General features: G+C 39.9%; 1 protein-coding gene across 2 annotated transcripts; it reads right to left on the bottom strand.

Moving 5' to 3' along the window:
- Positions 1 to 24: 24 nt before the first annotated feature.
- Positions 25 to 22,830, bottom strand: entpd1 (ectonucleoside triphosphate diphosphohydrolase 1). 2 transcript variants are annotated; one of them, XM_085416720.1, is made up of 10 exons: positions 22,621 to 22,830; positions 11,806 to 11,933; positions 11,299 to 11,416; positions 7,864 to 8,014; positions 7,370 to 7,529; positions 7,047 to 7,250; positions 6,626 to 6,883; positions 4,737 to 4,850; positions 4,461 to 4,598; positions 25 to 1,907 (listed from the first exon to the last, which is right to left on the bottom strand). In XM_085416720.1, the coding sequence occupies exons 1-10, from the start codon at positions 22,634 to 22,636 to the stop codon at positions 1,698 to 1,700; spliced, it is 1,497 nt and encodes a 498-aa protein (XP_085272846.1). In that variant the 5' UTR covers positions 22,637 to 22,830; the 3' UTR covers positions 25 to 1,697. The 2 variants fall into 2 exon arrangements, with proteins under 2 accessions (XP_085272846.1, XP_085272847.1); XM_085416721.1 differs by lacking the exon at positions 22,621 to 22,830 and adding an exon at positions 12,976 to 13,512.
- Positions 22,831 to 22,902: the final 72 nt, after the last annotated feature.

Genomic DNA, 22,902 nt, shown 5'->3' with positions numbered 1-22,902 from the left:
GAATGAGTGATTATGTTTTTAACAAGTGTAAAAGTGCCAATCTGATTTTTTTTTATAAACTTTAGTTATTTTATTTATACAGTAGTATCTTCACATTCACATGTTCATTATTTAAGACACTTACATGCAGACTGACGTGGGTACAAGCACACTTTCAGGTGTCACACATTCAAACTCAGACATGCACACACACACACACACACACACATACACTCTTATACAGGAAATGTCCTTCAAGCAGGGATGCACAACTTACTCCTTTGTGGGAGACACTGTTATCCTTCAATCCGTATGACCTTTAACCTCCCCACTACCTAGTAAAACAGTCAACACAAACACAAACATTTGCAAATGTCCTCTATCTCATTTGCCACTCACACATACTCACAGTGCAGTGCAAAAGTCTTAAGCCACCCTTCATGTCTTTATTTCTTGCTTGGAAAATGGGGGATGGGGTAGTGATTTAATAAAACATACAAATATACATGGAAACACAATAAAACACAAGCAAAAAAACGGTTTTTACAAATGCAACAAATCAGAAGGTTGAACTACTTTTATTCTTTAACCCAGCCTTTTCTCTCTTGGGCAAGATTTCTTGTAATTTTTGAGTAGAAAGTAGTTGTCAAAACTTCTTGAAGGACATTCAAAGCTCTTCTTTGGCTGTTGGCTGCCTTTTGTCCTGTTCTCTTACAAGATGATCTCACACTGCTTCAGTAATGTTGAAATCTGGGCTCTGGGGAGGTGAATCCATGACTGATAGTGTTCCATTGTGTATTTTTCCATCCAGGTATGCTTTTACTGTAAGCAGTATGTTTTGGATCATTATCACGCTAAAAGTTTGTTCCAGACGATGTTGCATGGTGGATAAAATTCTGACAGAATCAGAGCCAGATGCATTTCTCCAATTATCTGTCAAGTCTTTGCTGGATTCTTTCCTATTGCTTAAGGAAATCACTTAAAGATACCTTTCATCTCCTGTAGATAGTTTTTCAGGCCTGCCAGTTCTTCCTTGTCCAGTTTCCTCAATTTATTTAATGACACATTGCACATGATGCTGAGATATTAAGTTTAAAAAATAATAGCTCTTTGTTGGTGAAAAATACATTTTGTGTCTGTTAAACTGTGTTATCGTTGGCATTTTTCACGAATTCAATGAAAGAAATGTGAACACATGATACATTTTTGCAACAGCTGTTAATAACAGAGTGCTTAAAGATACTATTTAAAATGAGTTCATTGCTAAGTTGTCTGTTTTGTGCTGACAGAACACTAGTTCATCCCTTGAGCTAGGTGTCTTCTTTTATACTTGAATGACTCATAGGTCAGCGTTAAGTGGCTTAAGAAAAAAAAATCCTCTTAAATGGCGAGGTACAAAGACTGAACTGAAAATAAGCGAAAAAGCAGCCAATGTCTAAAGAAGAATTGTGAAAGACCTTCAGGAAGTCTAGAGAACTATTGCTCAAGAGAGGTTAAAAATAATAGTTTGTGTAGGTTCTCAGTCATCAAGGTTATGGTTGTCTATGGAACTTGGAAAGACAAGAGCCTGGACTCCTTTAAGTTTCTTGAAGACGGTTCACCTCTCGCTGCTTAGACTACAAGTACATGTGGCTCCTTGAAAGGAAAATATAAATAGATGAGGAGTGACTCGAGATTTTTGCACATAACTGTACATGCATACATACGCTTCAGAGTGTTTATACAATTTGTGTTTTCTTGGAGCAACGGGGCCAGAATATGCGGAGGGCGAGAAGTAAGAGGAGGCCAATGAGTAGTATTGTCATGATGGTTACTATGGAGACGTAGCCAGCGTGGGGGAGAGGGGGTGAGTCAGGAGCCTCAGCTGGGATCATGTTGGTGAGATTCAACATGTAACCCAGAGTCCAGCCTGCATCACTGCCTTTTATCTGGAAACAAAGAAGAAGGGAAGCGATCGCCATAAACATAAACTGTTGACAAATTCAAATAAAAAGCGTTTAAATTCAGTTGTCTTAAAAAGCCTTGCTACTACTAGAAGATCTTCAGTATGCCAAAGCACTGATTAATGTGCCAGTCCAAACTCTCCTTTAAGTGTTCAACCCACACAAGTAGGGATCAAGAGTTCAGGTTTTTCCTTTAATTTGTCACCAGTGTTATAGTGAGGTTAACCTGATGTAGCGGCTTATAGTGAAATGCCTTCCTTAGGGTATTATGGGTAATTTCACTCGCACAGCATATGCTTGCTAATTGTAAAAAAAGAAATTCAAAAAGTAAACATTGAAATTCTTACATGAGATGTTAATTAGAACTGTGACTGCACAGTCTGAAACAGCTGCTGGTCTACCCTTCGCTAACTGGGTCCCCCATCTAGCTACAGTATCATCCAGTACCTGTAATAGGCCCCACATTGAGGGGTTCAAAGAACACCAGCAGTTCCAATCAGCATTATTGTGAATCAACGTTTGATGTTAATCCTTTGTTTTTCAAGTACTCAGCCGTGTTATTTATTCATTTTTTAAATAAATGATTATGATATTTGATTACACAGAATCCAATTTGTGTGCATGTCTGTGTATAATTATAGCAGAGTAATAATTGTCAGAGTTTACAACAAGGAAGCAGACTGGCTGCTTTCTTGTTTTTTTGTTTTTTGCCACCTAGTCTTTCTGGAGTAATACGAAGTAACACCCAAACTAATCCTGTTGTATTGCATGTAGGTTGAACTGGTTTGAGTTTTTCTTGTTATGGTGTGATTTATGTCCCTTTTATCACTGCATTTTAAGTCACTAGAACAGAGCAATGAATTCCTTATCTGCTCACTGCTTTTTTCTAATCAAGGCTTCTTGGAAAGAGTTAAACATTCTTGTGTGTAATATAATTTAACTTTTAAAGGGGCAATTGTGGTTTAAGAGTTGGGAGTTAGTCTTGTAATCGGAAGGTTGCTGGTTCGAGCCCTGGCTCGGACAGTCTCGGTCGTTGTGTCCTTGGGCAAGACATTTCACCTGTTGCCTACTGGTGGTGGTCAGAGGGCCCGGTGGCGCCAGTGTCCGGCAGCCTTGCCTCTGTCAGTGCGCCCCACCCATTCACATACACACTGGTGTGTGTGAATGGGTGGATGACTGAATGTGTAAAGCGCCTTAGGGACTAGTAAAGCACTATACAAATACAGGCCATTTACCATTTTACTCAGAGGATGTAACCACTGATAATGTTAAAATCTTACCAACTTGGCTGTGAGAGAAGGAGGGTGAGTGGCTTACATCTAGATCTACACCCATTAGCAACATACCTGACTAAATAAATCATGATTTCATTTATTTATGGAAAAAAAGCCATCTAAACCTATCCTTGCAAACCCCCCAAAAAAGTAATTGCCCCTTAAACCTGCTGTAAGAACTGGTTTTGCTGCCCTTTGCAGCAAAAACTGTAATCAAGCATTTCCTAACTGTGACAAATATGCAAAAAAACAAAAACAAGAAGTTGTTTACTGCCTGCTTTTTCACAGCACTGCGCGGTAGAAGAAGTAGGTGTGAATTAATGCAAAGTTTAGTCCTCTAGATTGTATACTATATTACAGCATCTTTTAACATGGCGTGAAATCCTGATCCCTGATCCTGATCATTGTTTGTATGGCTTTCTTGATGACAGCATGTGTGTGTGTGCAGCTGGCTGAGGAGGTGGTTGCTGAATATTCCTCTGAAGTGTAAAATCTTTGCCGTGTTTCATATGAAAAAGGAATTGCAATCTATTTTCTGGCTGCTTGATTAGGTTACGTGCAATATTCTGCGTAGTCTATTTCCCTTGTGTGTTCTGTGAGGAGATAAAAGCGAGAGTCTCGTTTTAATCTGAAACCTAAACTGAAGGCTGACTTTGCACTTTACCTCAGATGAGAAGAGCTTTGCTGCTGTATAATTCACGGGCTGTTGCTACCTACTTTTTGAATCACTTTTAAGGTGGTGGTAGAGAGTGGTTCTGTTGTTTTGAGGGGTTTTATGTCCTCTGTGCTTTGCTTTTTACTTTCTTGTTTGAACAGCAGAGCTTTTTGTTTCTGCAAACTGCAAGCATATTAGATATAGCTGGAATAGATTAGTGTTGTCTGATAAGGGTGCTATGAAATTCTTAAATAACTCAGAGCTTAGTTAGCTCTTTGCATAAAACTTGTGCCCGGTATTTATACCAATGCTTGTTAAAGCTGGCCTCCTAAAGGACAGCTGAATGCCCAAACTGGCAGAGAGGATTACAGTTAGTCCAAGTTAAATGTAATCCTAAATTTTTAAACCACCTTTTACACAGTTGAGGTTTTTCCACACCTGTCACTTTCCAACAGAGACTTAAATGTGTCCAGAAAGATGGATGTTACAGTAGGTATTTGTTTATATATGCACTCACACACACAAGTACAAGGTCAGGTCAGTATGACCTATCAGGTGTGGATGTCTCTCTTTAAGAGACAGGAAAAAGCTGGACAGTGATCTACTGACCTTCTTGATGAATTTTATGTTTGAGTAAGTCACTGCAGTGAAATCATATCCTTCTGTCAACAGGGTGAGGATGTAGGTGCCCGAGAAGCAGTATTCAGCCAGATACTTTACGTTTACTGTAGGATGCTGAATCTTTATCTGTGCAGGAAGTTCAAACGCAAGGATGCAATCAGTGTACATTACAGGCAGGCTGAAGGACATAGATAAGACACAGAAGGGGGTGACTATGACAGAACATTTTTTATGTATATAACCAATGTATACATTTTCTCTGACCTTATCCCAAGAGGTAGCACAGTACTGGCTTAGCTTTTCCTTCACAGTTTCAAGGGGCATGGATGTATCCGTCAAATTGAGGAAGTTCATCACAAAGTAGTAAGCAGAGAACGCCTAAAATGAAAGATGAAAAGAGAAAGCGATGAGACAGGAGGAAATCAGGATATCTCTAGAAAGTGAAGTAATCAATTTATAAATACTACGGAAATTTATCGGACATTTATTGAAATCATTATATCATAATCATAACAATTGCCACTTAAACCACTAAAACGTTTCCCCCCTAAATATTTTAGAATAAGGTATCGGCTAAGTACCCCCTTCATTACAACTGCAAGGGGATGATTTTTTTTTTAAATAAATTAAAATTTTGTTGTTTTGATTGTTGGGGGTGTGGCTTATTACTGAGAGGTGGATCCTAACACCGGTGGCAGTAGCCAATAGCTGTGTGCCAGGTTTCAACATGGCAGGTTTACCACATGTACTGCACTGTCTGGGCATCTTAACCATGTTGCTGGGGTCTGTTGCAGTTATACTATAAGAAATATGGCTAGCTGTGTGATTAAGGTGGCAACAACCGTCAAATTAGTCTTTGCTAATTAAAAGAAATAGTCTGTGGTAGATACAATATTCAGTAGTATTGCAATGATTTAGTTAATTTTTTCGGGGGGTTTTTAGAAGGGAAACATGCACGTTTTCTATTCTATCACTACAACCTAAGTATACTGTCTCTTCAGACTGATTATTGTATCAGTTAATGTTACAAAGGTTTATTTTCTTATTCAGATCAGGAAGATGAGGAAACACAAGCGCTTTTTGCTGAGGCGTTCCACAATTAATGTCAGTCATGTTAAAAACAGAAGTAACTCAATAAACTGGTACTTCGAGGATTGCAGAATTGATTATACTGTATGTTCTGTAACCCCTGTGCACGCCCAAACAGCACGAGTGCTCTGTGCTTCCCACAGATAGATTCTGACTCAATAATTCCAGTTGATCCTCTACTTTGTGATACAGAGAGTGCACACTTCTCACAGAATCGGAATCAGATGGGGCTGCTCAAGGGGTGGGGTAGAAAACAGCATAAAGAGGGAACTTCGAATCAGCATCTGTTGGGTGTATTCAGGTCATAATTTTTCTGATTAATTTTCATTCAGGCTTTATAACATTACTGAAATATTTCCATTTGTTTTCTTACTGGTCTTCTGTTTTGTTTTCTATAAAATTTGCACACACAGTGAATAAAAGCAAATTAGGAAGCCATGTACAGTTATAGATAGTCCACATGATATAACTGCATTATTTTTGTATGAAATTTCTTCCATATTGGATGCAAAATGAGTGCCCAAAATGTGTGCACTTGTGTGCATACATGTGGCTGTTCACGAACAAGTCTCATGCTATGGATGAACTCCAACCCCATGATCATAGCCTGCATCTGCTGATAGTAGTCTGTTTTGTTGTGCAGCCTTGTAATCTGCGAGTTGTGGTTAGAGTGGTTAGAGCTCACAGGGGATCTTCAGAGCAGACATGAGCAGTATAAAAGATGGACATAACTTCTCGGACCGAAAAATTAAGCAAATGAAAAAGTGCCCTAAAGCTCTATTCTGTCTGAAGGCAATAGACTTTAGGCACCGTAGGATTCTTTCTGTCTTGACTTAAATAAATACTCTCTTGATGAGTTTATGTCCTCAGTCGCTCCTTTTGGGTCAATAAAAGTGAGGATAGTCGGGCAGTAAATTAAACTTGAATGGGGTCATTCTCACAGATGTGGCAAAAAATGAATGAATAAATGCATGAATGCTAAATGCTAAAATGAGTCACCAGATATACTTGGATGACTGTTTATAAACCAGGTTAAATCTACACATGGAGAAACACTCACTTACCCCGAATGGCCCCTGCAAAAGAGGCTGGAAGACCCCATTGAAAGAGCATCGGCTGTATTTGCAGGAAGTAAAGTTAAATACACTTTTGACAACTTCTTGGCATTCTTGGAAGTTTCCTTTCCCAATGTGATCAAATTTTTCTGGAACTTCCTGAGGTTTCCTGCCTGACACACAGGGGCTGTCATAAAGGACGGAGTAGTTCTTTGTCTCATTGTAGCCTGAGTGGAAACAAGGATCCAATACTGTTGTTGCACCTGACTAGGAGAGAGAGTGAGATAGTGAGGTGCAACAGATGGAGAACAATGAAGCCTAAGTACTTTTGCACATTTAGGAACATTATGGCTCTCTCAGATAAGATCCCATATTTGATTAGTTTGAACAGTTCATTCACAAAACACAGGAACCAAGGTCAGAAGTTTACCTGAGTGTGATTTGCCACCACCATTTTTAACGCTTGGTCTTTTCCGTAGCACAGGAAGCTGTGAGTATACAGGTTATAATCATTTCCATAGAGTCGGAAGTTGACAGAGTTGATGGGTGACTCTGAGCCGTCAAAATCATCGGATATAAAGCTAATTTGAGTAGACGCCCCGCCAAGGTCAAGAGCGCCTGTTGTTTTCAAGCCCTGCAGAAGAGGTAAAATAACACTCGGTCAGTGCAGAACCAGGAGTACTGGCACACACAAAGTACGTCTCAGTGTGGACAAATGTGCACGGACCTGTATGTTGATGTGCACAAACTGACCTGTTTGAGACGATCATCCAAGTAGTTGACTGTGACCCACCCGAAGGCACCCTCTTCCTGCCCACTGAGGATTCTTGCTCCCTGATAGGAGAAGGGGGAGTTCCGCAAGGCGTTCTCCACAGCCTGAAATACGTTCTTTGATGCTGAGCTATTCACAATACTGTAGGCACACATGGCACAAATGTATGTGTGAGTCACGTCCACAAGTCAGATCAATACAGCAGCCCATAAATAATATATACATTGTATTGTGCATAATGGCTTTGACAGTAACCTATTCACTGTCCTGGCAGTTCTTGTGGAGATAAATGTGCAAATACGAACGGTTACAAAAAAATAGCAATATTTGCACTGCCAATGCAAACACAGTTTCAGCTTTTAGACAGGAGATAAGCTAAACAGTGTCAGCATGAAAAGCTGTTCACTGTGGGTGTTTTTAAAAAACATTCTTTTCTAGGTTTTATCATGAAAATGTCTAAGCTTGTGCAACATACTCCAGCAGCCTCATTCCTGCTGTGGCTCCCAGATAGAGTGGGGTCTCGTGAGCTCTTTCTTTGGGGACAGTCTCCTCAGCCTCCCCCATGCACTCTTTCAGAGACTCTCCTGCTTTCCATGGTTCAGACGCATAGCTGGAAATACCTTTACCTGTTAAAACAAAAAGTCAGGAGGGTTACTGGGCAGAAATTTAGTAACAATAAAGCACAGTGACAGCCTTGTCTTTACAGCGACCCTTCTTAAAAATTCACTCATCTGTAAAATTTCAGGAACTGTTCTGTATTTCAGAAGGGACGGGCCAGGTAAAGATGTTATTGAGGTTAAATGAACTTATAGAATAAATTGCCTAATACTAGGCAAAGATGCAGCCAGGAGTGCCTTACTAGTTTCAGTTCAAAATATAACACAGTTATGGGTATTTACATGTATATCATGTATGTAATTAATAGCGTTATTGGTAATAAATGACTTTTTTGTAAATGACAACAGTTTAATTAAATTATATATACCATGCTTAAATTTTTAATTATTCTGTGTTTATTTGGTACGATACAGTATCTATATTTGACTTAAAGTCGGGAAGCTGTAGGGAAACACCCAGTTTGGCTGTCTCTAAATGCACTTTTAAGGCTTACCAATAAACATACAATAGCTCCTTTGTTTAGTCCACATAAAAACAAAAATGCCATTCTGCAGTTTTGCAGGTGCCAGACATGCCTTTTTTGCCTGTGCATTGAATTCCTACAGTCTTGTCATCACCATGAGATTGTGTTGGTAATAAGCTATTGTTTTTCATTTGTCTGTCATTGCTTTTACAAAATAACCACGTCTAGATTCTCTGGAACCAAAACAAAAACACAGATAAAGATTTTTCAGAAAACAGAGAGTACAGTTACTAATCGGATGTGAAGGGATTTGGAATACATGTGTAATTGTTTTTATTCTGTTAAAATGATTAATTGGCTTACTGAATACATAGCTACCACAATATTATCAACATACAACAAAACATTAAGCCAAAAACACATCTAGCTCTGTGTATAGTAATATATTCTTTTGCTCTAGCATAACTTGCTATTTTAAGCTTTCACAAAACAGGCATAGCATTAGTTCAGACAGGCACCAAAGTTAAGTTCAACTGATCTTCATGCCAACCCACTTCAACTAATACCCTCCTACACAGCTACAGTGGCTTGCAAAAGTATTCGGCCCCCTTGAACTTTCCCACATTTTGTCACATTACAGCAACAACCATGAATCAATTTTATTGGAATTCCACGTGAAAGACCAATACAAAGTGGTGTAAACGTGAGAAGTGGAACGAAAATCATACATGATTCCAAACATTTTTTACAAATAAATAACTGCAAAGTGGGGTGTGCTTAATTATTCAGCCCCCTTTGGTCTGAGTGCAGTCAGTTGCCCATAAACATTGCCTGATGAGCGCTAATGACTAAATAGAGTGCACCTGTGTGTAATCTAATGTCAGTACAAATACAGCAGCTCTGTGATGGCCTCAGAGGTTGTCTAAGAGAATATTGGGAGCAACAACACCATGAAGTCCAAAAGAACACACCAGACAGGTCAGGGATAAAGTTATTGAGAAATTTAAAGCAGGCTTAGGCTACAAAAAGATTTCCCAAGCCTTGAACATCCCACGGGGCACTGTTCAAGCAATCATTCAGAAATGGAAGGAGTATGGGATAACTGTAAACCTACCAAGACAAGGCCGTCCACCTAAAGGCTCAACAAGGGGAGCGCTGATCGGAAATGCAGCCAAGAGGCCCATGGTGACTCTGGACGAGCTGCAGAGATCTACAGCTCAGGTGGGGGAATCTGTCCATAGGACAACTATTAGTCGTGCACTGCACAAAGTTGGCCTTTACGGAAGAGTGGCCAGAAGAAAGCCATTGTTAACAGAAAATCACAAGAAGTCCTGTTTGCAGTTTGCCACAAGCCATGTGGGGGACACAGCAAACATGTGGAAGAAGGTGGTCTGGTCAGATGAGACCAAAATGGAACTTTTTGGCCAAAATGCAAAACGGTATGTGTGGCAGGAAACTAACACTGCACGTCACTCTGAACACACCATCCCCACTGTCAAATATGGTGGTGGCAGCATCATGCTCTGGGGGTGCTTCTCTTCAGCAGGGACAGGGAAGCTGGTCAGAGTTGATGGGAAGACGGATGGAGCCAAATACAGGGCAATCTTTGAAGAAAACCTCTTGGAGTCTGCAAAAGACTTGAGACTGGGGCGGAGGTTCACCTTCCAGCAGGACAACGACCCTAAACATAAAGCCAGGGCAACAATGGAATGATTTAAAACAAAACATATCCATGTGTTAGAATGGCCCAGTGAAAGTCCAGATCTAAATCCAATCGAGAATCTGTGGCAAGATCTGAAAACTGCTGTTCACAAACGCTGTCCATCTAATCTGACTGAGCTGGAGCTGTTTTGCAAAGAAGAATGGGCAAAGATTTCAGTCTCTAGATGTGCAAAGCTGGTAGAGACAAACCCTAAAAGACTGGCAGCTGTAATTGCAGCAAAAGGTGGTTTTACAAAGTATTGACTCAGGGGGCTGAATAATTACGCACACCCCACTTTGCAGTTATTTATTTGTGACAAAATGTGGGAAAGTTCAAGGGGGCCGAATACTTTTGCAAGCCACTGTATGTGACAAATCATAAATCATAAACGGTGTGCCATTCAGGTTGCTTAATCTGCCTACAATTGGTGTGTATCTCCAAGCCACTTTGCAACCCACCTACACTCCAGCTTCTCATTTTCAGGCAGTGTCTGAATTGATTAGTGTGTTATCTGTTGTCATTTTTTTTTCTATAGTGGTCCTGGGAAGTTGAACAAAATCCATTTAAGATAAGATAAGATAGAACTTTATTAATCCCTCGGGTGGGTTCCTCTGGGAAATTCAATTATATAGACTTAACACAACATTTGAAACAATGGCTGACTCGGTAAGGTGTTCCCCAGTGCCATTTGTCATTTAATATGAAATTTAATGTGGAGGCTTTTTAACGAACCATCAGATGTGTACCCAATAATGCTAATGAATAATTAGTAAGTGGCTATGCTAATCCACCAAGTCTCTAGATGTAAATTTTGATCAGTCTTTGGCTTCAGATGCCCTGCAGTTCGCTTTAAAAGAGCATAAGATTTCAAACTGAATGAAGAGAAAATGAATCACCTTGGACTTAAGGAAAATAGTATAATACAATTATACTTAATTGTAGCTTTTTAGAAGGAATCATTGTTAAACAGGAATGTATCATTTATGACCAAATTTAAACACGCACATACACAAACACTAATAGCTATATCAGTAAATATGCAGATTCATATGCAATTTCCTACATATTAATGCATATATGTAAGTTTGCACTGTCATATGAGAGTATTTATGCAACATATACTGTACCTTTGACTTTGCAGGAGTGTGTCTGTTCAACTCTGCCAGTGTTGTTATCCTTCTCTGCTGGCCACTGATAAATATAAAGAGCTGTGTGGGAAGATCCAGCATCCAGCACAATCCCATACTGGAGGAGGAGCAGAAAAATAACAAATTCTAGTTAATTAGTTACATGCAAACATTTAACATCAGGGTAGTGATTGTATAAACTACATGTTGCCAAAACTGTGGCACCAATCCATGTGAATTAGGAGTACAGTACTTTATAAAAACTAGACCATGCTTTCAGCTGTGAGACTCAAACCTGGATCTGCAACTGTAACTAAAGAGATGATTTAATGTTATTGTTGATATCCGCTGGCCATATTCGGTGGTGGATTTGTAAAGCCGGTTGTACAAGCTGAGGTCATATACTGACAAGATGCCTTATTTGGTTTGTGGACTTTGGCTTGAGATTCCTGTGTAACACATTTGACTCCCACACAGGGAACAGGTCACAACATTTGAGTACTTTACCTTGTACTTTTGGGGGACAGGTTTGTTCTGCAAAACCGCCACCGTCACCAGGGCAACAATCGCTATGACACCAATCACAATGATGATGATGGTCACAGGCGTAGGCCAGGGGTTCTTCTCTTTCATCTCTGAGAGCGTGGGTGGAGAGACAGACAGAGACAGGAAGGAGAGGAGAGGCGAGAGGGTAAAAAGGGGAAGATGGAGACACACTTTTAAATAGGTATGTGTTTAGCCACTCTTGGTTCCAGATGTGGCATATGTCACAGAATGTGTGTGCTTGGATGTTGGAGAGAAACTGTGTTGGAAAGAGCGTTTAATTGTTTTGTTGTGTTTTGTAACCAAGGGCTTTCTGATTTGGGGTGTGTAAATTGTTGCCAGACTGTTCATTGATTTTAGGGGGAGTTGTTATTTCAGCCACAGCACATTAGAGAGGGTATCTCACTGGTGTATTTAACATGGGCTGAAAGATCAGATATCCACTATGAAAAGCACTTAAAGAGAACTATTATTGTGGAAATACTTGAACTGTTTATACAACACAGAAGGACAATTGGATATAATCAAAAAGACAACTCTACCAAAGAAAGGCTGACCTATTAATTCAATAGCTATACTCCCACAAGAGTATATGAAAACAGTGATTAAAGATTTCAACATGTGCTAGTTATTATTTTGATATCAAATATTACTTTTTGGGTTCTCATTCCTCTTGAAGTACTCTGAAGTATAGAGCTATCACAATTGCTCTAATGGGATAAAGTCAAGATGCTATAGCAGATAATATGCACTTTTAAGTGCACAGTTTCAAAAACAGACAAAAAAAAGGGTATAAAAGGCTGTCTGTAGTCACAAAGCTACTGTGATTGAAAATCGATGAATAAGATACCAGTATGAAAGCAAGCCCACATATACAAGCACACGCATGGTTGTTTGATTATTGCCAGGGCAAACGAACTGACAGATACTGTCGAGGCGCGCACGACAGCTGGCAAAGCAGAAACTGACCTACCGGCAGAGTACAGGACAAAACAGTTTTTCTGCCTACTTCACTAACAGTACCTGCAGCACCGATAGTTAAGCTCACCTCAGTCTACTGTGAGAAAACGCACTGAAAGACTGAAAGTTAAAGCACATTAAACCCAGAGGCGCACAGCGAGCGAGAGCACTTACCTCTGTTGTGTACTTCAGACGGGGAAGGGATAGAGACAGATAGTGAAAGGGAGAAAAAAGAGAGGGGGAGGGTATGTGAGAGAGGGAGAGAGGGTGGAAGTTGAAGAAAAAGAAAATATGGGCTGGACGGGGAGAGGAGAGAAGTGACAGAGGGAGGTAGCCGGGTGATAAGATGAGGAGAGGTTTTTCCGTCGTGGCCGGACACGGATTAGAACAGAGCTGTATGTGTGTGCGTGTGTGTGTGTTTGCGTTGTAGCAGCTTTAAAGCACTCAGTTTCCTCCCCAAGCTGGGACAGCAGAGCTGGTCGCTATGGAGATGCAACTAAAGCGTGTTTGTGCGTATGTCGGCGCGTTCCCGTGTGTGCATGTGAATCCCTTAAAAGGGACTCTCTCTCTGGGAGCTAATGAGAGTCACTCTGCCCAGCACTACTCTTTCTACCCTCTGTTCATTCTGTGGGATGTGTATGAGGGAGGAGGGAAGTGGGGACTCCCTTGTTCGACTGTTTCTTATTATTGGGGACTGTGATGTCATCTCAGTGACGGATCGGAATTCCCTTCTTTTCTGTAAGGCTGTGTGTGTGTGTGTGTGTGTGTGTGTGTGTGTGTGTGTGTGTGTGTGTGTGTGTGTGTGTGTCTACGTGTGGGGTGTGTGTAGAAGAATGGAGGTTGTTGAAAAGTTTGTGTGTGTGTGTGTGTGTGTGTGTGTGTGTGTGTGTGTGTGTGTGTGTGTGTGTGTGTGTGTGTGTGTGTGTGTGTGTGTGCCCCTGAACATGACCTGCCTGCAGATTTGTTGATCCATTCACAGATGGTTTCTGTCATTTGTTTTCCTCTCTTGCAACACACATGCACATACATAATCAAACATACACTAGAGAATGATTGCCAACCTTCCTAACTTCAGAGAGCTGTATAATTCAAGCCTTCCCACAATAATACATTACGTACACACTCCTGTAATAAATATCCTGCAATTGGTTCAACATCACTTCCAAGAAATGGCGTTTAAAAGCATTGCCTGTACACCCATTGAAGCAGACTATCCATTTCTAACATTTGACACAGGTGATTTTAAGAAATCCAACTTTTAGAGTTACTTAAATACTGTAACAGAGTATAAAAATACATTTGTCCTGTGGGTCTCCCAAATATGCTGGCTCCCTAAATCATCGCTTGATTGTCAAAACTTGAAGCATCCTTGCTCTGGAATAATGGTAACAATAAAACAAATTAAACGCCCACTAAATTAAAATAAGCAACTTAGATGCTTGAAAAATAAATGTCCAAATGGAGATATTTCAAAGCTTGCAAGTTCCTTGTATTTTCACTCTCAGCTCTGTACATAGTACAACCCAGCACATGACAGTAGCTGTAGACTTGTAAAAGTACATTATGTTAAAACAGTGATAACACATTACCACAACAGACTGACGAAAGGTCAGCTGGGATAGGCTCTAGGAGCCTGAATTTGGAGAAGTGGAAGTGTACAGATGAATGCATAAGTATTGTTTTAAAGCCTATTTCCTATAGCTTTTAATACAGCTTGATGGATATTTCCTCTCTAACAAAGGCTACATGGTAGGAGTCGGAAGAGCAAGAACTTTTTTAAGCCTGTACTTTTAAAAAAGTTCCACATAATTACACTATTTTAATATCCATCCATCCATCCATCCATCGTCATCCGCTTTGTCCGGGGTCGGGTCGCGGGGGCAGCAGCCTAAGCAAAGAGGCCCAGACCTCCCTCTCCCCAGCCACCTCCTCCAGCTTGTCCGGGGGAATACCAAGGCGTTCCCAGGCCAGCCGAGAGATATAATCTCTCCAGCGTGTCCTGGGTCTGCCCCGGGGCCTCCTCCCGGTGGGACATGCCTGGAACACCTCACCCAGGAGGCGCCCAGGGGGCATCCTTGTCAGATGCCCGAACCACCTCAGCTGGCTCCTTTCGATGTGGATTTTAATATATACATCTCAATTTAGTTTTGAACTCTTGCTTTTAAGGAAGTTTGTGAGTTTGTGATTAACAAAGGGTAGATCTGAATCAGAAACTGAGGACACTGCTAGCTCATATGTTAGGGACTTGTCTATCAAAAGTCATCCCATAAAGCAAACCAAGCTTTATTGTCTGTTTGACACTAACGGGGGACCATGATTTACAAAATGTATAACATCCTGTAGTAAAGAAGAGTTATGGCTAGTGGTCGTAACCATAAACTAATAAGGAAAATGTTTACTGAGCCAATGAATCAAGTGAGAACTAGGGAATCAGACATTCCTTTGTATCCCGAGGAGTCTTCCTTGATCAGTGTGAGGATAATCCAGAAAAAAAACTTCAGAATATTCAGCATTCATTTTGAATTAGATGTAGGTGACTATTTTTAATATGAAACAATAAAATGTTTATTATCTGTTGCTACAAGGTCCCACCAACAACAGTGTTATAGTCAGTGTTGGGGAATAACGGCATATATACATATTTAAAATACAAAATATGAGTAACTTTATTTCATTACAATTACCATTTAAATGATGTGATGAAGTTATAATTAGAATATAGTTATTTTGTTGAAATAAATGGATTACAAGGCAGTCATTTCCTGTTTCATATGTTAGGCTATCCCCTCCCTAATTTTGGTAATTAAATGCATTGCCAGAAACCCAAACAAAACACGCAATAAGAGGCTCTAATGTAAGCATTGGTGGCGTCAGTTACACAATGGACCCATTAGGATGCTCCTCTACAGTAAATATATTGTCTATTCAGGGAGATTTGGGCTTAACAGCCAATTGGTGGAGAAAAACAAGAATTTGCAGGATGTGATTGCTACATTCATGTAGTTGTAAAAAGCATGACAATATATTAAGTAATCCAAAGTATTCAGAATATGTTACTAACATTGAGTAACTTAACAGAATACATTACAAACTACATTTTGGGACATGTATTCTGTAATCTGTAGTAAAAGTAACTTTCCCAACACTGGTTATAGTGAAATAATAGCGACACAGCAATGTATACAGCGGTTCATAGCATTTTATGGGCAGCAAACCACGTCTGGCCATTTGGTTTAAATAAACTACTTACATTTGAATCCTAAACATTATACAGTTTTGCCCATTTTGGTCACCAGACACTCTTTAATAAATTACCTATCAGAGAACAGCTTACTGTTTTTGTTTTTCGTGTGTGTGTGTTTTTTGTAGGACTGCTAAAATAGCCCCAGAATTTTTTTTTCTTTTATTTACTTACGTGTGTGCAAGCATATGCACATGAAATTCAAGATGTTGACTGATGCAGAGCTGCAACAGACATCTGAACCTTTGGCAGCAAAGCTGCAAAAGCAACAACGATCTTTTTTTTTTTTTTATTTTTTTTTTTTTACCAAGCTTTACACAGGGATCGAGTAGTCAAGACCAGCTTTGGATTTCCCACAAAATCGCAAAAAACAGTGAGCCATGATCTTTTCAGGATTTTTATGAACAAGTGCTTGGTGGACTCTGCCGTGCTAATGTGCCTTGAGGGGTAAAAATAAAAAAGAATTTGACAACGTGCCACCATCAAGCGACCCTCAACAAGATGGATTGAAGACACTCCAAAGAATCTGGAGCTTTGGTTGAAAAACAAAGCAAACATTTCGACTTTTTCTTCTTGGCACTGGACAACAGCTGTGACATTTGTGAGTCAAGTTATTCAATCATTCCCAGTTATTGCACATGGGAAAATGAAAGAATTTGAGATTACAAAAGAATTGATAACAGTACGCTCAATGAAAGGGAACACACCAAGAAGTGATTTGCTCACAGAGGTAAATGCATGACTGACCCTCGAACTGAAATGGGTCAAAATGACAAGTGTTGCAACTGATGACCAAATCTGACATAGAAAAATTACGGACTTTTGAAGTAGGTGCGAGATAAAGTGCCTGAAATTAACCCAGAACTGAAATTGGAATTTTTGCATTTTATTTATGGGAAAATATCTAGTAACACAGCATAAGTCAGACGTAAGTACAAAAATAGCCTAGGTAGAGTTCTCCTTTAAAATTGTAAGTAAATGTATAGCATAACTGCTTAATGTCTTAGTTTAAAAATAAATAAAGTAACATATCTTTGTTCCTCTTTAGAGAACCTGCACTATATTCTCTCGTAATAAAACTGAAATTGAAAAAATATTTTCTACCTGGGATGTTGCCACCAGATGCTTTCCATTCACCATTGTGCTTCCTCTCATTTGGAGTTAGTGGGAACTCCAGCAGTTTTCAGTGGAATCATCAACTGCTAGTATCTCCACCTTTGTAGCCTTGATGGCGCGTGTTTTGCCTTAAATCATGAAACAAATTTATTTCCACCTTTATCGGGGGTAGTTCATTTTGGTTTTCATTTTTCTGCGTATTTAAAGCAGTGTGCTTTGCCACGGGTTCCCAAAATTGCTCCATGACACGGTTCTCACTGTTGGACATGTTGGGCCTTGTCTTGTTTGTGTATGCTAGAAAGGATATGACACTTTTATATCATACGAAAGTTTTGACCTGTATTATTGTAGATGATATGGCAGAACCCTTCTTAAAATTTTCACACTGAAGAAGGAAAAAAAGACAGCATCGATACTGAAGTTTCCACATTAGTTAAGCTCATCAAAAGCTTATATAATGCCACTAACTCAGCATTCCTGTCTGAACTACATCATTTGAGGCTATTCACTTGCTTCAGAAGAATTATGGACTTAATCAAACTTTTTCTTGAGGGCATGCAGCTGCAGAGGTGCAAGAATGAAGCCACATGTTGATGTAGTAAACATTTTTAGAATTGGATCTTGTTCATCTCTAGTAAATATAGGGTCTCATCCTCCTTGCAGTGATGGGAAAAATTGGTGGTTGCCTGGGTATTTCTCTGAATTGTCTGGCATTTTGTAACCAGTAAGAGCTGACTGACTTCCCGACTGAGTGTGTAATGTCTTTTACCTCTGGGTAACCACTTTCGATCACAAGGCGATCGCACAGGTCAACTTGTAGCAAACCTCTGTCCAAGTAACAGTGGTCCAATTCAGACATACTGTTGACAGATTATTGAATGTATGCAAATAATAAGCAGACAGACTGACCCAGTTCCCATTTTCACAGCAACCACTTGAAAGGCAAATGGATCATAATTTCATTCCAAATGTCACAATAACTGTGCTTTTGCTGCAGTCTCCAACAACTGCTTTAACTATTCTGACTGTGACATAAATAAAAGAACAAAACTTGGCATCAGTGACTCACTCCGTTAATTACAAGAGACTCCTACTTATTATCGTACAATATCGAAGTCTAGAAGTGACGTGTAACCAAAGAGTTATAAAGGTGGCAGACAGAACTGAACCTTACCCTGTCTTAAAGTTACTGTCAAGTCTGAGTGTGCAGCAGCTTGGAGCAATTTGTCTCAAAGTCCTCCTTTCATTTGCTTTGAGATTAAAGTGGGGGAAGACTGCGACTTTATATGTAACCACGTAAGAATGATATAGCTGTCGGCTAAAAGGATACCGAAACATGCTGAGACAGAAAATGGGGGTTTACCTGAGCAGAAAATTTGGCAAATGACATCAGAGGAATTCTCTTGCAACATAATGGCACTGTGCCTTCTCGAATCATTAGAAATATAAGCATAGTCTAATCCTTAGTCTAAAACCAAATATTATTTCCAGACATTCCTGTGAACAAACAAAACTCCCCTCATTACACACAACTGTCTGCCAGATACACACACACACACACACAGTCTCCTGTTCCCAAGCATACAGATTTGGCAAGCATTTCCCACACGCCGCCAGTGTTTTCATTTCCGATCCCTTGTAAGCACAATTGTATTGCTGAGGTGGATTGTTCGAACCTCGAAGTCATGACAGAGTGGTGGGAAAAAGATGCCACAAGGGGCCACTGGAAAAGCATAGCATCTGCTATCATTTAGTTGATATGCAGAATTTATTTATTTTTTGTTAACATTAAAGCCTTTTTTTTTTTTTTATCATGCCCTGAATTTGCTTGAACTTTCACCTTTCAGGATGCAGGCAGTTGAAAGAACAGGGTTTAAAATAACATTTACAGGAACCCCTGCTGCCTAAAGTATGCATGAGTGCTGTTCACATAGACAACATGTGGAGCTTTTATCTATAGAAACAATGTTCAGTAACTGAGGCACATAGAATAACATTAACAACACAAATCCATCCGTACACTCATCTTTCTGTCTCATAGTGATCACTCCCTGCACTTTATGTAGTCCTAAATGTACTTGTGTAAGGCTTTAAGAATTTAAACATCATACAAAAAACAGATACAGATTTGACTTAAATTCACAAAAAAAGCAAAAAAAACCCCACTGAAATACCTCTTTACTGTCAGTATGTTAAAGAGCACTGAGGTTTGTTTGTTTTCTGAATGGCGTGACACAAAAAAAGTCTCCACCCCTGCTGATGGGAAAATTTGGACTCATGAAACACCTGTCATAAAGATATGGAGAGGAAGAGAAAGAACGATAGAGGCACATGATTGAGGTTGTTTTGCATCAGCAGATGCTGAGAGGGCTGTTGCTTTACATTTAGTGATGAGTCAATGGGTGACACAGCTAGAGATTTGCTCATGTGGTTTTATAATGACGGGAAGACGAGACAACAACCTGCCTTCGAGGCAGGTCTTAAAATTGTTGTGCTGCTCTGGTGGTTTGGCTTTAATTACTCATAAACATATGTGGACACACGCAGACTGTCTGAACGTACATCTGTGTGTGTTGCATAAAGACAGACTCAGCAGAACATGCCTTAGAGCATAGTAATCTAAGTGTTTGTATCCTCTATTTAACAAAAAATAAATAAATAGATCTGTGGTGGGAAAGTCGTCCAGTTTAAAATGTCTGAAAATTTGAATTAGCATGATTGGTCAGTTTAAAAAGAACAGCCATAAAAGGAAGTCATCAAATGAGGAAGGTGTATATAAACACTAACTGTCAGATGGAATAATTCAAACTAAAGATTACTACAGGTTCATGATACTAGATATCTGCAGTGGAACAGCTGGAATGTTTTGTTTTCAGGTGTTGTGGAGGAAGCATTTAAAACCATTTAAACCAGTTCAGTACCAGTAAATTGTACCGAGCTGCTTGTAAGTGCAACCTGATCCTTGCAACCTGATGAAAACAATGTTTTTTAATATTAAACTTTTAGAATAATGGATTATGTTAATGTTGTACAGGAGCAAACAGAACTTGTATAGATTCTCAGTCGTCTAGGTTGGGGTAATGGAAAAAATTATGTTTTTGAAGATATTTCCGCTGTCATTTAAGAGGCTTCTTCACTTCTAAAAAACACAGTTTGGGTGGAGGTTGTCCTCTTTTTGCAGGTGGTAATGAGGTTGACACATTATTGATTGCTAATGAGAAAAGGCATTAGTCATTACAGTCAGTGGAGGTTAAGGTTGAAACCACTGTGGGAATTTGCCCAGGCCTGTTATTTGGCCCAGTGAGATCTTGTCAACTACAAATTCATGTATTTGCACTCCCTGTTTGGTCATACACCACTACTGTATTTAATCAGTGGTAATTATTAAATCCAGGTTCTTTTTCCCATAGTTTGTTTTTGTCCTCGCTCTGTCTTCTTCTCTCTCCCCTCACTCCCAACCAGCTACAACAGATGGCTGCCTTCCCTGAGATTTCTTTCTTCCTTCCCACTGTCACCATGGGGTTCTCTCTGTTATTGCATGATCTTTACAAAATAAAGCACCTTGAGGCAACTATTGTGAATTTGCACTATATAAATAAAATAAAATTGATTTCAATGGAGTGCCTCTCCTCCTCACGGACAGGCACATGGCGAAGAGTTTCTCACGCGCATCACAAGCAGCTACGCCAGGGGTGTCGAACTCCAGGCCTCGAGGGCCGGTGTCCTGCAGGTTTTAGATATCACCATGGGTCAACACACCCGAATGAAATGATTAGTTCATTGCCAGGCTTCTGGAGAACTTCAAGACATGTTGAGGAGGTAATTTAGCCATTTAAATCAGCTGTGTTGGATCAAGGACACATCTAAAACCTGCAGGATACCGGCCCTCGAGGCCTGGAGTTCGACACCTGTGAGCTACGCCTTGCCAAACAACATCCTTGACTTATTCTATGAATTTTTGTTTCTACATGTTGTGTCCTCATTTGTTGTTTATGTTAAGAGGGAGGCAACATCGCCTACTTGGCATATCTATAAATATATTTTAGACTTGTGAATTGTGAAACAGCTGCTTCCTGTAAAGGGGAACCTCTGGCAACATCATATGATGAGAAATGTGAGGAACCATCCCTGCTTGCCATGGGGAAGTGATCTGTCCTTAGTGCTTAGTCCAGTCTGACCTTGCAGGACAGACTGGTGCTGACCTCGAGCTCAACTGGACCAACATGAACTTAAGCAGTAAAAATAACTATTGCTGTTTCAGTCCAAAACAACCCAATGAGTAACCAGTAACACAATGGTGTTTTCATGATTGCTCTGTTGCTTTGTCTTTACACTTTAAGATAAGCTACGTGTCACCAAACATGCACATATGTGACATTTGTACACATTTGTGGTAATGACTACACATTCCTGATGCACAAGCAGCCCGACACTAACCCTGGTACGCTGTAAGGACTTTGAAGAGACAAGTCGTCCAAATTAGGAATAAACTAATTTTCTTCCTTACATCTAGTAATATTAAGCTTTTCAGATTGTTTTTATTTTTAACTGCATATAAAAGTGACTCATTTGTAGTATTCAGAAACACTGACAGTGCATGAACCAATTTCCTGAGAATCTGAGGAAGGTGGAAGGCATTTGACACCAACACTGACTTAACTGGATTTTTCAAACATTTTAAAATTCAATTATTGCAATAGTAACTTTTTTTTTTTTTTAAAGAGGACTAGGCTATCCCAAATACTAAAAATGAAAAACTCACCACCACAAATGTAGTTGTACTTCTTTAAATTTGCAGTGCTCACATCATTGAAAATGATCTCTAAATGACTAAAGAATAAGGAGAATAGAAACCGGAAGATAAGCTGAAAAATGTTCTCTAATTCAGAGAAAGCTTAAACTAAACTCATTGATTACTTTTGACTCAGCTGTACCCTTACCCTCCTTCACAGTGATAGAATAATCAGGCAGATATCAGTACAAATACCCATAATAGTTTAACAGTCAAACTGATTAGATATGATTAGCTGGATTCAGTTAATATGATAAAAAATAGGGCTAATAAAAAAGGACTTTGTCTGATAAACTGTGATTAACCTTTCTTAATCATGGGAGTAACTCTGTGTACGTGTGCCACTGTGTTTGTCATCAGCTACACATGGCCCATCAGTATCCCACTGACTCACATATGTTGAACGCACATGAGACATCTGGTTATGCCGTCTGTACGCACGGTCTAACACATGCTGTGGAAAAGTGATCGACCTGCCTCCATGCACTGCTACACAGCTGCTACATTTAGTAAGACAAGTCACACAGTTGGAAGACAACATGCACTCACTTGACGTTTAACGTCTATTGAAAAGACTGCTGCAACATCCTACTGCTGGATACACTGGCAAGGATTTCCTACTTTTGTGCGTGCATTTGTGTGTGTGTACCAGTCAAAGCAGTACACCTACCTCTTTGTGCAGACATGGGTTCTTTCTCAGCAGCCACACAATGCTCTTTCTATTCTTTGCCCCTCTCTTTCCTCTCTGTCTCCCCCTTCCTCTCACTCTTTCTCTCTAACCCTCTGTCTTCCACACACTGTTTCCCCCTCTCTCTCTCGCTCACTCGCTCTCTCTCTGTGGTAGCACAGCTCTCAGCTCTCAGCTCAGTCTGTTTTCAGCACCTCCTTTCACATACACTCGCTTTATTAGGAGAAGCAGAGCTTCTCTCCTCCCTCTTAACCCACTCCCCTC

This window comes from Rhamphochromis longiceps, linkage group LG8 (genome assembly GCF_057381845.1).
Source record: "Rhamphochromis longiceps isolate RC_006_pf linkage group LG8, R_longiceps_female_GT1.1, whole genome shotgun sequence".
Classification (NCBI taxonomy): domain Eukaryota; kingdom Metazoa; phylum Chordata; class Actinopteri; order Cichliformes; family Cichlidae; genus Rhamphochromis; species Rhamphochromis longiceps.
This window is presented reverse-complemented; position numbering and strand designations above follow the sequence as displayed.

What these genes read in the sequence shown, in the direction of transcription:
- entpd1 (XM_085416720.1), bottom strand. An exon ending in ACACTCCTGCAAAGTCAAAG is followed by an intron (nt 8,015 to 11,298) that starts GTACAGTATATG and finishes TTGTTTTAACAG; the next exon opens with GTAAAGGTATTTCCAGCTAT. An exon ending in GCAGGAATGAGGCTGCTGGA is followed by an intron (nt 7,530 to 7,863) that starts GTATGTTGCACA and finishes GTGTGCCTACAG; the next exon opens with TATTGTGAATAGCTCAGCAT.